At 35.0% G+C, this 15728-nt stretch overlaps 1 protein-coding gene across 1 annotated transcript in view; it reads right to left on the bottom strand.

Annotated features, from left to right (window-relative positions):
- The window catches only part of LOC138703239 (protein fantom-like), a 172108-nt gene that overhangs the window by 135037 nt on the left and 21343 nt on the right, over positions 1–15728 (bottom strand). The window contains exons 3-4 of the mRNA XM_069830959.1: positions 6493–6619; positions 4889–5215 (exon numbers count right to left, since the gene is read on the bottom strand). Of these exons, the coding sequence (XP_069687060.1) occupies positions 4889–5215; positions 6493–6619 (454 nt within the window). The remainder of the gene's footprint in view (positions 1–4888; positions 5216–6492; positions 6620–15728) is intronic.

A 15728-nucleotide genomic window follows, 5' to 3' on the forward strand; every position in this document is an offset into this window, starting at 1 on the left:
TATTACAAATAGTATTTAAAGCGGGACAATTACTTCTCATATGACGAAAGTTACAGTTTAGGTCTCTCAAATAGCAACCATGCATCTCGAAAATCAATCACCTTCTTGGTGATACAGTGACAGTAACAGAATCACAGTTTCCTTTTTTCTGTGATATTTGTTTATTCCCAGTTTATGGGACATTCACTGAGCTGTGATCTTTATCTTTTTTTAAGAATTCTGATAAAATGAAATTTATTGATTATTTGGATATTGCAAACTCTCCAGGTAACTCTTTGCATGTCCCACGTCTATTTTCGTCCAAAGTATTGGCAACTCAGCACAGAAATGTGGTCTGTAGACAATCTCGTTTTGCCAGGAACTTGGCCATTGGTGGAAATGATAAGACCAATGAGAAATTATATGATATACTAGAGAGTCATCATATGGCTCTTGCAAGGATACATTATTAATATACATCATCAATGTATACCCACATAGTGTGTCTATTTAAATGTATAATCTTTCATCCAATGCAGTTAATTTGTTCTGAAGGAATTTCATCGTCCATTTCAATAGCTTTGACACAGTGAGATCGAACTTCACTGACTTGTTCAAAAGTACCTACACTAATAAAACACAAAACAAGAACCACTTCAGATCCATGGATTAGGGAGCAATTGGACAGGGTAAAAATCTTTGGGGCAATGTAGCATATCTGCGATCATACTGTCATGGCCCTTGATGTATTCTCTCCCCCCATCCTCCCCAATGGTAAGATCTTGACTTTCACATCATTTTCCTTCTTGCTTTCCAGTACAAACTTGTGATGTATTTTAATTTTTGTTTTTCCCTGTTTAAACTATCACACACCATAGATGTTTTGCATTCATGACAGAGTTTCAATCTTTGCATATATTACATTTACTGGAATTTATTATACCAAAACGATGCACATTGTAGGCCAAACAATCATAGCCAGTGTACATTTAAATTGTGCTGTTGCTTCTTTTCTTTGTATGCAATAGAAGTATTCTTTGAAAATTAAATATGAACATTCAGACATTAAGTGTTCTACAACAAATGCAAGCACAGTGAGCCTAACCTAAGTTACCAACATTTTTACTGAGCCACAAAGTTGCTTTTGACAGTGAGTGAATTGGGTTTTGATGCATAGTTGTTTCCTTTAACCTGACCCAAAACACAATACATGTTCCATGTTGGTCATTTACACTAAGCTGGCGACACAATTCTGCTGGCACTTTATATTGTCAATCACTATTAGTGAGTTTTCTGAACTGTATTAAGAAAGACGAATTTTTAACCATGGATAGACACTCAATACAACAACACATCCTCCTCATTAGATCGTATCTGCTGAAAAAGTCATTTGAGTTGTTTTTACAGAAGTTTTGGCAGTGACGTTTTCCATTGAAAGAGTGAGTTAAATTATTTAATATGTGACGAGAAACAAGTTCTATTCTCGATAAGAAGAAACACTGTTCAAAGTATGCTCTTACTGCACAGAAAACTGAGAATATGTGTGTGAGAATGAAGTTGAGCCCAAGAAAAAGTACCTGTCAACTAGCACAGGAAAAAAACATATCGCAACTTCCTACGGTAAGGGATTAAACATTTCTCAAGTTCTATGACACTTACTGAGCTCATCTTCACTAATAATGCGTATTAGCCATGTTATTTCATTGAGAGAGTTTCGAGAGGTCACAGGTTGTTTTTGTAAACTTTGTATTTGAGGGTACTCCTTAGGTAAAAGTCACACACTGACAAATCTGGGAACCAGCCAGTCCATAGACCACAACTTATTCCTCTGTCGTTAAAAATTTCACGAAAGGCTTTCACCGAATGCGCCAATGCATGTACATTTGCGTCATCTTGCTGAAAAATGGGTAATTCTCTTCTTCCTCTATGAGTAATCTAGTTTTTCAGGTATATACGTTATATGCATAATATATATCTGCAGTGCTCGGGAAAAGTGACACAAATCAGTTTCCACAAACCTTTTTTGATAATTTATTGACAACTTACGGAACATCTGCTTGCTTGGAAAAAGATACGTAAGTATTTCTCCCATTACAATAATTCATACAGAAAAAAATCAAATCGACATAAACCAGTGTAAGTTGTCAATAAATTATCAAAAAATGTTGGTGGAAACTGACTTGTGTCACTTTTTCCCGAGCACTGCAGATATGTTACTGTAGGTATGTTAACAGAAAACCACAATTCCAAGTTAAACAGAGTTTGTGTGCACTCCATGTGGGTCTCTGGCATTTTATCAGCCCACTAGAGTTGTTTGGTTATAAAGAAAAAAATTGAGACAGTGTCGGGTGGAGTTCCTGGGTAGCTCAGTTGATAGAGCACTGGTGTGTTCAACCAGAGGTCCCAGGATAGATACCCGGCCCTGGAACAATTTTTCCCTTGAAATTATTCAAGTCTGCTTCACAGGGAGCTTTACGTGAAAAACTAGACTTGCAAAGTTAGCATTGTTATAATTCGAATGTGTTGAAGCACCAAGCACAGGAATTATACTAACTGTAAGACGACTATGTCTTTATGTTCATGTAGATTTTGTTACTCTAACAGTGAAAAATTAGAGAAGGGAAAACGATTATGGATTTAAAAAATACTCAAATCTAAATGTCTTTTTTTTTTAATTTTTTTTTTTAAGTTCAAGAGAGGTGAGGTTCAAATCGATAACCCCCTCCCCTTGCGTACGACCCTGTGTGGAGCAAAATCTTTGTCCTGATCTCTTAATTTAATTTTAAAATAGACCAGATAGAAACTCTTGATCAGTGGAGTAATGCTGCTTCTCTGCTGCTTTATCACGTAACACCCACATATGTAATAACAATTGTTAGGATTGTTTACACAGCCTCTTCCCATTTCTCCTATACAATGTGAGCAGGAAGTAAATAAATATTAAACGGCTGTAGAATTTTAATATTAATGGAATCATAACGAAAATAGTGTGTACATATAGATCATTAAATAGGATTTAAATTTCGCGCATTGGTAGTACAGATGGTGGCCGTTAGAGGAAGTACGCACAACAATAGCAAAGATGGCTGACCGCCCAACTGTTCGCGAGCAAGCGCAGATTGCTGCACACTACGAAGTGTGGAATTCTGTTGTTCTTGTACAGAGATGGTGGCGTATGGTGAAGGAGAGGAATGCCACAATCCATCCAGAGACAAGGAATTGTCATAGGAAGCTAATGACCACAGGTTCGATTAAGGAAGCAGGAAGAACTGGCTGTCCATCCACATTTTGGTCTGAGGAGAATGTGGCAATTGTGTGGGAAATGTTCGATCATAGCCTGGATAAATCAACAAGTCAGGCAGCTTGCGAAAGTGGACTCAAAAAGTACGCAGTACATCAGATGTTGCAGAAAGAATTGAATAACTGCCCATGGAAGCGCCATTATGTGCAGCAGCTGACACCAAAAGACTGTGATCACAGAATGGAGCATGGGGAGTTGATGCCGGTTGGCACGAGGATTGGCCTAAACTTTTTTCAAAACATCCTCTGGAGTGACGAGACCAGATTTCATGTGGGAGGTTTCATCAATCGACACAATTGCCATTATTGGGCAGCATAAGATCCCGGTATGATGGTGGAGAAGATGCAATCTCGTTCAAAAGTGACCGTGTGGTGTGGAATGACAGTCACAAATGTCATCAGGCTATATCTCCTGCATGACACCATGAACGCAGAACGCTATCATGAGATGCTTGAAGATTACGTTTGACCCACGGTATCTGGATGGGGAAAAATCAATGACATTATCTTCATGCAGGACAGTGCACCACCTCACTTTGCAAATGTCATGTGTACAAGGTTGGATGAGAAGTTTCCAGGACATTGGTTGAGGCAACGCAGACCTTATAAATGGCATGCAAGAAGTCCTGACCTGACACCCTGTGAATTTTTTATGGGGCTGGGCAAAAGATAAGGTGCACTGGACGAAACCTCGCACACTGAAAAAATTGGAAGCACAGATTCAGGGCATTATCACCAATGTTCCACGTAACTTCCTCCAAAAGACTGGATTCCATTCCCGGCCACTTGAGGAAATTGGTCGACACCACAGGTGCCTACATTGAATTTTGAAGTATGCATCCATATTCCCATTCAATAATGTACACATAAAATTAATTTCAATAAATTAGCATGGTAAATGTAGATTTTATATGCATTTTTAAACCTAGTTACTTTCTGCCCACCATGTATACAAAATTCATAACACAATACACATTTAAAACAGAGCTACTGAACGAGAGTTAGGCTGTACTGATGATGCGAGAGACAAGTTCCTGCTGTTATATTAGAGAAAAGAATTTTTATCACTTTCATAATACCTTATTGCTTAAAATATGGAAATACGAGGACCAGAAACATGTGAGATAGAATTGCAGGAAAAACCTACCCTCAACTAAAAATATGGCAACCAGATAACAGAAATAGTGGCAAAGCATGATGACAAATGATTTGACATGCTTATACAATTTAATATACCACGCTACAAGTTAGATGCACAGTGATTCTAAAACTAGAAAGGGAAACTCTCAATTTTGTGTTAAATATAGAATCTGAACAATCTGTACATAATATACAAAAAAACAGTATTATTTTCGAAATCAGGGAAATCGATTTGACCTTTATGACATAAAATATTCCGTGTTGCAAAATCGTTGCAGACCTGTGTAATCAAAAGTCTATTACCACTATCAACACCATACCACTATACCACTACTACCACCATCAACATTTAAGAGGAGGAGGAAGAAGAGCTGGTGAAGGACAAGGAGATAGAGTAGATGGAGAAAGATAAAATAGATGAAGAATTAACCAATTCTTCTAGCGCACAAGACAATTCTTGACTGCTTACCTTTGAGAACCTTGTGAAGAAGCACTATGTTGTGCTCTAGAACTAGATGCACACATCCTACTATGAGAACGAGTAGGAGATCTGACAGGTGAATGAGATTTCCCCAAAAAATTACAATGCACAGCAGAATGTACTGAAGTATGTTCTACTAGTTGATTCCGCAGGACAATAAGTCGATCTTGCAGCTGACTGTTGCTCCTTTGTAGCTCAAGTATTTGTTGCTGTTGTTCAACAATCATGTTTTCTAGATTGTGATCATGTCGTTGAACCACACTTGGTATATAACGCTTTTGTTCTGCTGCCAACCTAAGCAATTTTGTTGCCAACCTGATTGTGAATGAAAAAAATAGCTTCAATGAAATGTTTCGAAATTATTCCAATTTGTCACAAATACAAGTAATAATACATCCTGAGAAAAGATGATCAAGAATAAACAAAAGTGAGTCATGTACTAATTTACAACGTATTTTTCAAATATTCATTACAATACGAGTACTATAAATCTTACAAAGTTTTAATCTTATAAAAAAGTATTCTGATTAGTAATTAACGATTGATAAAATGGCAAACTCACTAGTGTTAATTGTCATTTTATCAATGATTTGTATTTAAGCGTTAAAATTAGTGTATGCAAGATTAAAGATGGATAGTAATTAATATTATCTTCTTGGTTCTGATGATGATGCTCACACACTCGTGCACACACATACAGTGTCCCATAACCTTTACATAACTAGCATATTTTTTTTCCGTTGTTAACTCTATAGCATCTATTAGTGCTTCATGGTTATGCTAACAGATGGAATTACTTGTCAACAATGTGATGCTGAAACTTGTGTTCAGGTTACTGCCCAGCAACAGTGTATCTAAAAAATAGTTTCATATTTGCATTATAGCATTCACTAAAGCCTACTGTTTGGTGTAACTGACAATTATAAAGTGTTACTGAAATTAGTAGTTACAATGGGATACCCCATACTTCATTCCATAAATTTGTTGCACATTTCGTCAGGATTCAAATGATATAAGTATGAAGCACTGTTGCTTGTTTTCAAGTCATCAACAAAACAAAAACAATTTAAAGATCCAGTGTACATTTTAAGCTATAATCTGTAATCACAGAATGCACAATAGAAGCAGCCATTTGTTCAGTCATGCTTAAATCCAAATATTAGAGAATGATGAAGGATCGGTGGAGCAGAGAAAATTCTCTTCGGCACCGGAATTCGAACTCGGGTTTTCAGCTCTACGTGCTGACGCTTTATCCACTAAGCCACACCGGATTCCAATTCCAATGCCAAATTGAATCCTCTCAGTTCAAGCTCCATCTCTTTGTTTCCCTTTAGTGACCAACCCTCATCCACTGTGTCACAGATGTGACAATGGCACAATGTCCAACACACTAATGTGCAGAGGTGCACTCATTACAAGTGACTAAGTGAGCAGGATCTGACAGAATGAGCACCGCCTTAAATCACTAAGTGATTATATACGCATATCATATTACAGCGATGTACCAAAGTGTGAAAATATCATATGTACTTCGGTACATTGCTGTAATACAAATTAGAGAAGTTATTAATTATATAAATATCTTTACTTACTTTTTTATCTTCTCTTCTTGTTTATTGCATAGCTTCTTAAGATTTATGTTGTCCAGCATAAGGCCCATGTAACGATCTTCTAAATCTTTACGATCGAGTTTTGTTATATATAACGCATGTGTTACACCTTAGAATAGAAACATATATTACCATTATTATTATCATAATCATAAACATAAAATACATTTTATTTACCAAGGAAACAATGAATGTAGGAATCTAACCAAACTATACTACAAAGCGTGAAGATTAATATTGTAGAATCAAGCTTCAAACATTTCTAAATTACAATATTATATTCAATAATTCCTGAGAAGTTTTATTATGGTTTCACAAGTATAATGTCCTGATTCTTGGAACCATTTATTTTCTACAATTCATTGCACAAGAGTAAACTTCAAATCATTACATATAAAGTAAGAAAATTTGTTATAGAACTTATGTGCACAGTTAGTGCATTATTTTCATTAGCACAAAAATGTGAAATGTTCATAGATATTCAGAAATTTGTTTGAAGATAAAGTGAAACTAAAAAGTGACAGGGGATTCACAGAATCTCTGTACTTGCGTGTAATGTACGAGGTGTGTTTGAAAAGTTCGTGGTCTGACACATAGATGGCACTGAAAATTTGTGAACAACAGAGTCAGTATGTATTGGAGAGTTCCGCATTCTTGGCGGCGGCGACAGACATATTTCTGTGGTGTTCAGGTAAAGGGAGCTAAGTCTTTTTTTTTTTTTTTGCAGGTGGAATTTTGTTCCCCAGATGAACACACAAGTTAAATTATACAAGTGAGTGTGTAAAAATAAAAAGAATATTAGCATTTGATGTATTTTGTGTAGAAAATTATTTGCAATAAGGGTGCAATGTTTAATTTTCATTTATCTCCAAACACATTTTTATGACTTATCTCCCTTTACCCAAACAACACAGATTTACTCCTTGCTAGAACGAAGGTCATTAAAGGTGATATCATACTTGTGGTTTATTGAATACAGAAGATATGGATTAATAAACAGTATAGGCACCGTGCAAGTTCCTCTGGTGGCGACTGTTGTTACTAACTGCAGGACAGCAGAGATAGAGTTGTGCTTGAAGCGTATGGATATACTTAATGTCTCAGGTTAAACGATTAGAAATATGGATGACTCTAAAAAGCGCACAGGTAACGCAAATTGCTGTGTTCTTGGGTGCAGTAATGCTTATAGGAACACACCAACCAATATTGTTTTTATTCATTCCCAAAACAGAAAAATGAAGCGGAACGACGCTAATTGTGGATCCAAGCAGTACGCAGATGAAAGTAAGTAGGCCTACACTGCTTGTAATAATAGTAGTAGTAGTAGTATACCAATGTAAAAAATATAATGTGCATATTATATTATGTTTATAAATAACCATTAATTGATCAACGACGGGAATTTATAATTTAAATTTATGTATTTCGTAAATACAGTATGTTTAAACTTGTTGAGATATTTTATATCAGTTTCAGACATTATTTTTATTATGTTAATTGATTTTAATAATAACTTTAGTAAACGACTAAAGCAAGCATAGACCTACATGTATAATTGTATTTATATGATACAAATCCGTTAATTAGAACCTGTGTTTGGATGTAGTATTGCTTAGAAAAAAATTAAGTTTAAGTTCAGTATTAATATTATTAATATTAAGCATTGCGGAGGGATCCAAACACCCTGGGCTATCGTTTCCCTAAGCCCTTGTCTCTTTTGATACTTAAGGACGTCGTATCAATAGTTATTTAGGGTATGTTTCATATACTGATGTTAATAGTGGTGAGCACTACCTGCTACCTACTGGCAAAATAACATTTTCCATTACTCGCACATAAGTGCTGATTGAGCAGGCAGTGTAAGCAGGCATAAGATGCGATCCAGCAGGCAGTGATTAGGATTATATCAAACACAGATATCAAGAGTGCTGTCCAAAATTGAAACCAGTCTGCGCATGTTTACGCCGCCATTAAATAGGTACAAACAGCGGTAAACACGAAGCCCGAGCTACTTGCAAAGTGGCTTGTTGCTATTAAAAGAGATAAATTTGTGCCTTCACCTAACGTAAAATTGTGTTCGGCTCATTTTAAAGACACGGATTTTTGGAAAAGTAATGACAATAGAATTTTGAAAGATGATGCTGTACCATCCCTGTTTAATTTTCCAATCCATTTGCAAGAGGTACGATATATTATCTCTGTTGTTACACTATCAATATCATTAAAAATCAATCAGTAGTTTACGACACTAAAGAATACTTAAATTGTTAGTACAAGTATATCAGACTGTAAAGAAATCCCACTGAGTGAATTATTTAGACTTACACATCAGTTATTAAACACAATAATAATTAGTGGAAAGATAACTTTTTGTTTTATTATGTAAATTAATTTATCTGCAAGATAATAAAAACCGATTCAAAATCTATAGGTGGATAAATAAATAAATAAATAAATAAATAAATAAATAAATAAATAAATAAATAAATAAATAAATAAATGGCTATAATAGCTAAGCCTACTTTGTGAACTTATGATTCAGGGTTCATAATCAATATGTATAGACCTAACTAGACTAATAAATTAGCCAGCCGTGGGTTTGAGCTTGTTGGAAAACATGCTATGTTTCAGATGTAAGGAAATGAATACATAATTTCCTGTGGGAACTAAATATCACTAATGGGATTCTAGGAGGGGGGAGGGAGAGAAAAGTTATTTTCCTCTCAACCATCTTTTGGCGTTTAACAGCAAATAAACATGATCTACCTAATTAAGTGTATAAATATTTAAACATTTAACATTACATTGTAGCAGATTTTTCAACTTAATAGAGGTTGTTTTTTGTAGGTTGAGACGCCACCCGCAGGCCATTAAAATTACTTTATATTTGTGAGTGGTCTATGCTGTCATTTGTACAGCAATTTTTGTTGTTGTTTTGTTTTTGAAGATATTCCTAGTGCATTATTTTTCAACGGGGGGGGGGGGGGGGTTATAAATGCATATAGTTCACATACGAATAACCCGTTTATATTTTGCCGGATATGTATTATTAAAAAAGCAAGGAATGCCATCTTATCGATATAACATATGTGCATAAAATTACGTATTATAATTCCGCAAGCAATGATATATATATATATAAAATAACAATAGATTATGTAAAAAATCCACTCATAAAAAGTATGTTGTTTTACATAATGTGATTATGTTTAGTTTTTAGGTCTTCATGTTACCTATTAATTGCAATGTATTAGGTACCGGTAGGTTACTTTTTATAGTTGATAGCATTCCCCTTATTAATTGAAGAATGACTTATAAATGCAATGTAATTTTGCTACCTTTGCGCATTATATTTTGCGTGATTACTTATGTTCTGTGGTTTAAAAGTACCGGTAATATAATTTTCGATTCACTAAAACTTAACAACAGGTCTATACTGATTATCACATATTTATTTCACTTAAGAATTTGATTATAATAAGAACTTGTGTAATCAAGGTGCATGTATTTACGTCTTGTGATCTAAGAGTAATGTATGTTAATATAATTTTCGATTCTCTGAAACCTAACAATATGCTGATTAACGTAAAATTATACATTCTATAATGTGTAATGTGTAGGCCAATTTATGAATGTATGAGCATGTTTTCTATCAATTGCTGCGTACGTATTTTCTTTTCTTTAATGCTTTGACCCATATCAATGAAACTTTGAATATATTTATTTCGTCCTAATTTTACGTTAAACGTCGAAAATGGACATAATCTGTCAATTTTAGATCATCACAGCGTTAAATTGTGTGATTTACGTAATGCTATTATGCGTCTGCTCTCCATCATCATGGCGGCAAGCGCAGTGTTCAATTTGCCCCGGTTTCCTCGTTCCGCGCAGCCGAGACTGTAGGGACTTGGACAACACCTGCTGATGATCGACAGGTCCATTGGACCTAGCTGGGAGATCTTGTTGATCACAGCTTTCCCTCCTTTAGCCACTTGTATGGATAACATTTATATGTATTTATAATATACTAAATATTAACGTATTATAAATAGAGTGTGTTTGCATGTTTGTATGAGGCAATCTTAGGCAACTATTTACTCGATTTGGATAATTCTTTCATCATTGGAAAGTGTAGTTCCTTCAGATGGACATAGGCTTTATGTCACTACAGAAGCTCCACAGTAAAATGAGGACTGGGCACAAATGCATGCTAAGGTATGATTGAAACAGACTCTTACACACAGAAAACTTGATATAGTCTCGAAACTAAGGATGGATGAGCGATCTGTAGTTAAATTTAATGCTATTAGAAGATAATAAAATTTTATGTCTGCTTTGCGTTGCATTTATTTATGAACCAATGATAGTCAGGGATGGAATAATTTCACGAATATATTGTACACGCGACACATACATATTAAGTATTAATTATTCAGTAAGATAAGTGTACATATTTTTATTGCTTAATTACATATTTTGGTGAGCTATGGTAATGTATATTTAAACTTTATTTGGTCCATGTAAAATATTACTTTTCACTAGATTTTATTTTTTTGTCCATGGAATATAATCGTATTTTTACGAATGTTGTCATAAAAGGTCTGGACCAAAAATAAAAATAAATTGAGTAAAAATTAGTATTTTTACCTTGGAGCTCACTGGAGCTGTTAATTTTCTAGATTATCCGAGTCATTTTACAAACTGCCATGAAATGGCGTTCTTTTGCTCATTATGTACCCACATTTGTTTCCTATGGTTCTTAAAATAAAATTGATGTACCATGTTACTGAATATACAAAGAAAAATGTGGACCACAGTTAGGAGAAACGGTACTCTCCAATATGCACTGACTCTGGTCAACAGTAGAGTCTGTGGATATCAGAGTAACACAATCAGCTAGTCAGTCACCATTGTTTTTCCATTTCAACATGCTTGGGATAGGAACTTTAAAATTAAAATAAAACTCAATACAGGCCAGTGTCCGTGTCCCTTAAAATTAAAAATATTTGACTCTGATTTAGGCTACATTCATTCCCTACACAATTGTAATATGACAATAGCGTTGGAATAAAAATGGTTGATTTGTTGGCATTTCTGGTTCAAAGGATTGTGGAACTCTGGATATCCATGGACTCTAGTCGACAATGCCGCCATTGTTAATGACCATTTTACATTAGTTCTAGCATGAAACATCATAATTTTCTGTTGACTACATTTTGTGTAGTTTAATTTTGAAGTTAGTGCGCTGAACAGAATGGCTAAACTGGAAAATATCCAACTTCATACTGTTATTAAATATTTCGTTAAAAGGGAAATGTGTCCAACAGAAATTAAAGCAGACATGGTCATGCTACACTGAGGAAATCCCCTCCAGCATTTTCGACTGTGAAAAAATGGGTGGCTACATTTAAACATGGTCCAGAGAGTGTCAAAGACGACCTCTGCAGTGGACATTCAATAACAGCAACAAGTGAAAAAGTCGTAGAAAAAAATCCATGATATGATGTTAAGTGATCGTCGACTGACAGTGCAGAAAATTAGCGATGTTATGCATTGCTCAATTGAATGGATGCCCCACATTTTAGTCAACGTCTTTAACATGTCCAAGGTCTCTGCAAGGTGGATTCCACATTTGTTAACACCAGAACAAAAGCATGTTGATGTAAAATTTCGAGGGATTTTCTGGCTGGATTCGAAAAAAATATGTGCAATTTTTTGAGGCCGTTTGTGACCATTGATGAAACCTGGATCCACTACTACATATCAGAGACAAAACTGCAGTCGAAATAATGGAAGCACAGTGATTCTCTGACTCCAAAGAAACCAAAAGCTATTCAAAAGGTTGGAAAAGTCATGACGTGTTCTGGAATTGTATGAGGATAATCATGATTGACTATTTAACAAAGGGGAGAACAATAACCAGATTATTATTCAAATCTCCTGCAGCAACTGAAAGAGAAAATTCGTGAGAATAGGTCGGGTATGGCCAAGAAGAAAGTGTTATTCCATCACGACAATGCATCTGCTCACATGTCTGCAATCGCGTTTGCTGAACTACACGAACTACGGTTCGAGATTGTTGCCACTCCCCCCCCCCCCCCCCACTCACTCACCAGATCTCCCACAAACGTCTTTCTTTTCCCAAAGCTCAAAACTCACTTGACCTGGGAAGAAATTCTCGTCTGATGAAGAGGTTATCACAGCAGTAGAAGGCTTTTTTGCAGACCTCGAGAAATCAGTGTACAAGAAGGGTATAGCAACATTGCAGCACTGGTGAACCAAGTGTGTGAATCTCAGGAGGGATTATGTTAAAAAATAAAGATTGTTTCTGAATAATCCTAGTTTAATTTCTATGACAGGCTATGAACTTTTTAAACAACCCTAGTATATTATGGTCTTGATTGGATGTTATTGTGATGTTTGGTTCTTATGTAAAAGGATTATGAATATGATTGACTCTGAAATAAATTTAATGCAATTTGTGTGTTGTGTTATTAATGATGACTTTTTCCTTTATTTAATACACTCTATACCAGATATATGTACAAGTATTTTATAATGAAAATACTGTGTTCCATCTGAATGATCCACTGCTAAGCAAGTGATGACAGAATACTGTTATAACTTATTGCCACTGCTAAGCAACTTAAGTAGAATTAATGTTGAAATATTCGTAACATTTCATTCAAATGACAGTCGAGCATAAACATTTCACGTTAAAAAGAGTCAAACTCCCTAAGTTTCACTTCCAACTGTTTCGGTATGAATTTGAATTAAATTTAGTCAATTCTATATTGTGAATTTTTAAAGGAATGTCAAACAAAAAGATCAGTTTTGATAAAACTGAGTATTGGTCAGCGACAGAAGTATCTATTTTTGAAAGGGTTGTCTGGCAAGGAATTTTACGTGGATATGGTAGGGGTGTGCTAGGGCACAGGCCAAGCCCACAGGCCAAAGCCTGTAAGCCAGGTTCGGGATGAAATCTTTCTGGACTTTTCAGGTGCGAGTTGGGCTCAGGAAATTAGAACAAGTAAATATTTTAAGGGCCCTTCCTTGGTTTCTGATAGCGTTTTTTTAATAAATCATATATTCATAATAATTCCTCACCACGAAAAATGGATAAACTGGAAACCTTTATTTTAAACCTGCAATCTAAATTTACAGGAAACCCTTGTTTTACACTTTCTCATGGGAAATATACAAGCCACATATTTTATATTCAATTTAATTATACATACAGAGCAATAGTGCATCACATTAAATTTTAAGTTAATTAGTAAGCAATAATGAGCCACAACATGTATCAGCATTTCAGCAGATTAAAGATAAAACACACATGTTAGGTCAATAATACAGTGTTCATTGATTTGATAAAATACGTTAAAGGTAATATGTTTCAGTTGTATGAGACTCCTTTAAGCCAAGCAACAACACGGTTCGAACAACTGAACCACATCGTCGTTGTAATTAGTCACTGAAGATGGAGAAGCATCTCCGAAACATGTCAGACTAACATCTTCAATAATCTTATTGTACTTATTAGTGTTCATACAACTGAAACATATCACCTTTAATATATTTTATCATCAGTGCTTATTTTCAGATTACATAAATTGATTTACTTACTTTATTATCCCAACTGCACAATTATTATAACACGAATAAGATAGGTGAACACTATCAATCTCTTAATTTTAGCCTTCACTAGGTTCCTTTCGATGCTTTGAAGTTTTGAGTGGGCTCAGGTAATACATTAAAAAACAATGGGTTCAAGTAATACATTAAAAAAACAATCTCAGGCTTGGGTTCAGAGGTGAATGGGCAGGGTCGGGCTGGTTTTTTAAATTTTGGCTCATGCAGACCTCTGGATATGGTGGATACAGTGAGGGATCATTATCCTTCATATACCACCATAAAAAACTGGGTTACGAATTTAAGAGAGGAAGAATAGAGATCAAAGACGGACACTGTATTGGAAGATCTATTTCTGTGATCACTCTAGAAAATATGGATGTCATGCATAACATGATTTTGGAGAATCAACAAATTGGGATGAAAAGTATATCAGAGAATTTTACAATTAACTGTGAACGTGTTTTTCACACCATACATTATGATTTGGGTATGAGAAAATTATCTACTAAATAGATCCCTAAATGCCTTAGAAACGATTCATAGTCACAATTTCCAAATCACTTTGCAGTGTTTTTTGAAGGGAAGTCTTCTAACTTTTTGGATTGTATTGTAACTATGGAAGAAATATGAATATATCATTACGATTCAGAAACAAAATAACAATAAAAAGAATGAAAACACTCTGGTTTTCCCTGCCCAAAGAAATTTCACATTCAAAAAACTACAAGAAATCACATAAGTTTCTTTAAAGACGGAAAAATTATGACAGACAACTCAGAACAAGGTAAAACTGTGATGGGAACATAATTATACTTCATTATTAACTAACATTGTAGTAAAATTTCCAAAGGTATGCTGTTCGTGCGAGACAATGCACCAACTCACAAATCCATCAATGAATTGCAGAAAAGAGATGAAGATGACTTTAAGTTGACTGATCATCTCCCATATTCGCCAGATTTAACCCATTCAGATTACCAACTATATTATTCCCGAAACTTGAATGAATGAACAGACTGATTGATGGATGGATGGATTGATAAGCAATAATGACTACTGTGGAAGATAGAGTCCTGCATAACAGATTACGAAAGATAAAAAGACAGATTTGCTACTGAACGCCTGGCGCTATAGACAATATGCAAAGCTCTTCCGTCTCGCGGAGTAGTCCAAGATTCGGTTTAACGAATGTCCGAGTCTCACTAGATTAGACGGCTCTGGATCATGAAAGACAGATAATATTGAGCCATCCAGGAGTTCCAAGAATTGCTGCAAGGATGCGATTATCATAGTGTACCTTTCAAATGATATTTCCTCCTCTCTCCTCATTGATTGAAGCACGCATCATGAAACTACAATCATTAGACTTGAGAGTACTTTTATTTTTGTTAATAACTTGTTATCTCCCTAAAAACGATTTATTAGAGAAATAATAATACCTCCACTTAGAATAATTAAAAGACATAGGCTATATTAAGAACTATTCTTTCAGAGGTAGCCTATGTATTTTGAGTTTAAAGTATGACCGTTACAATAGTAAGTGTATATTTATTTGCTCTTCTCTTTTGTAAGTAAATATAATT

Source organism: Periplaneta americana, chromosome 7 (assembly GCF_040183065.1).
Source record: "Periplaneta americana isolate PAMFEO1 chromosome 7, P.americana_PAMFEO1_priV1, whole genome shotgun sequence".
Classification (NCBI taxonomy): domain Eukaryota; kingdom Metazoa; phylum Arthropoda; class Insecta; order Blattodea; family Blattidae; genus Periplaneta; species Periplaneta americana.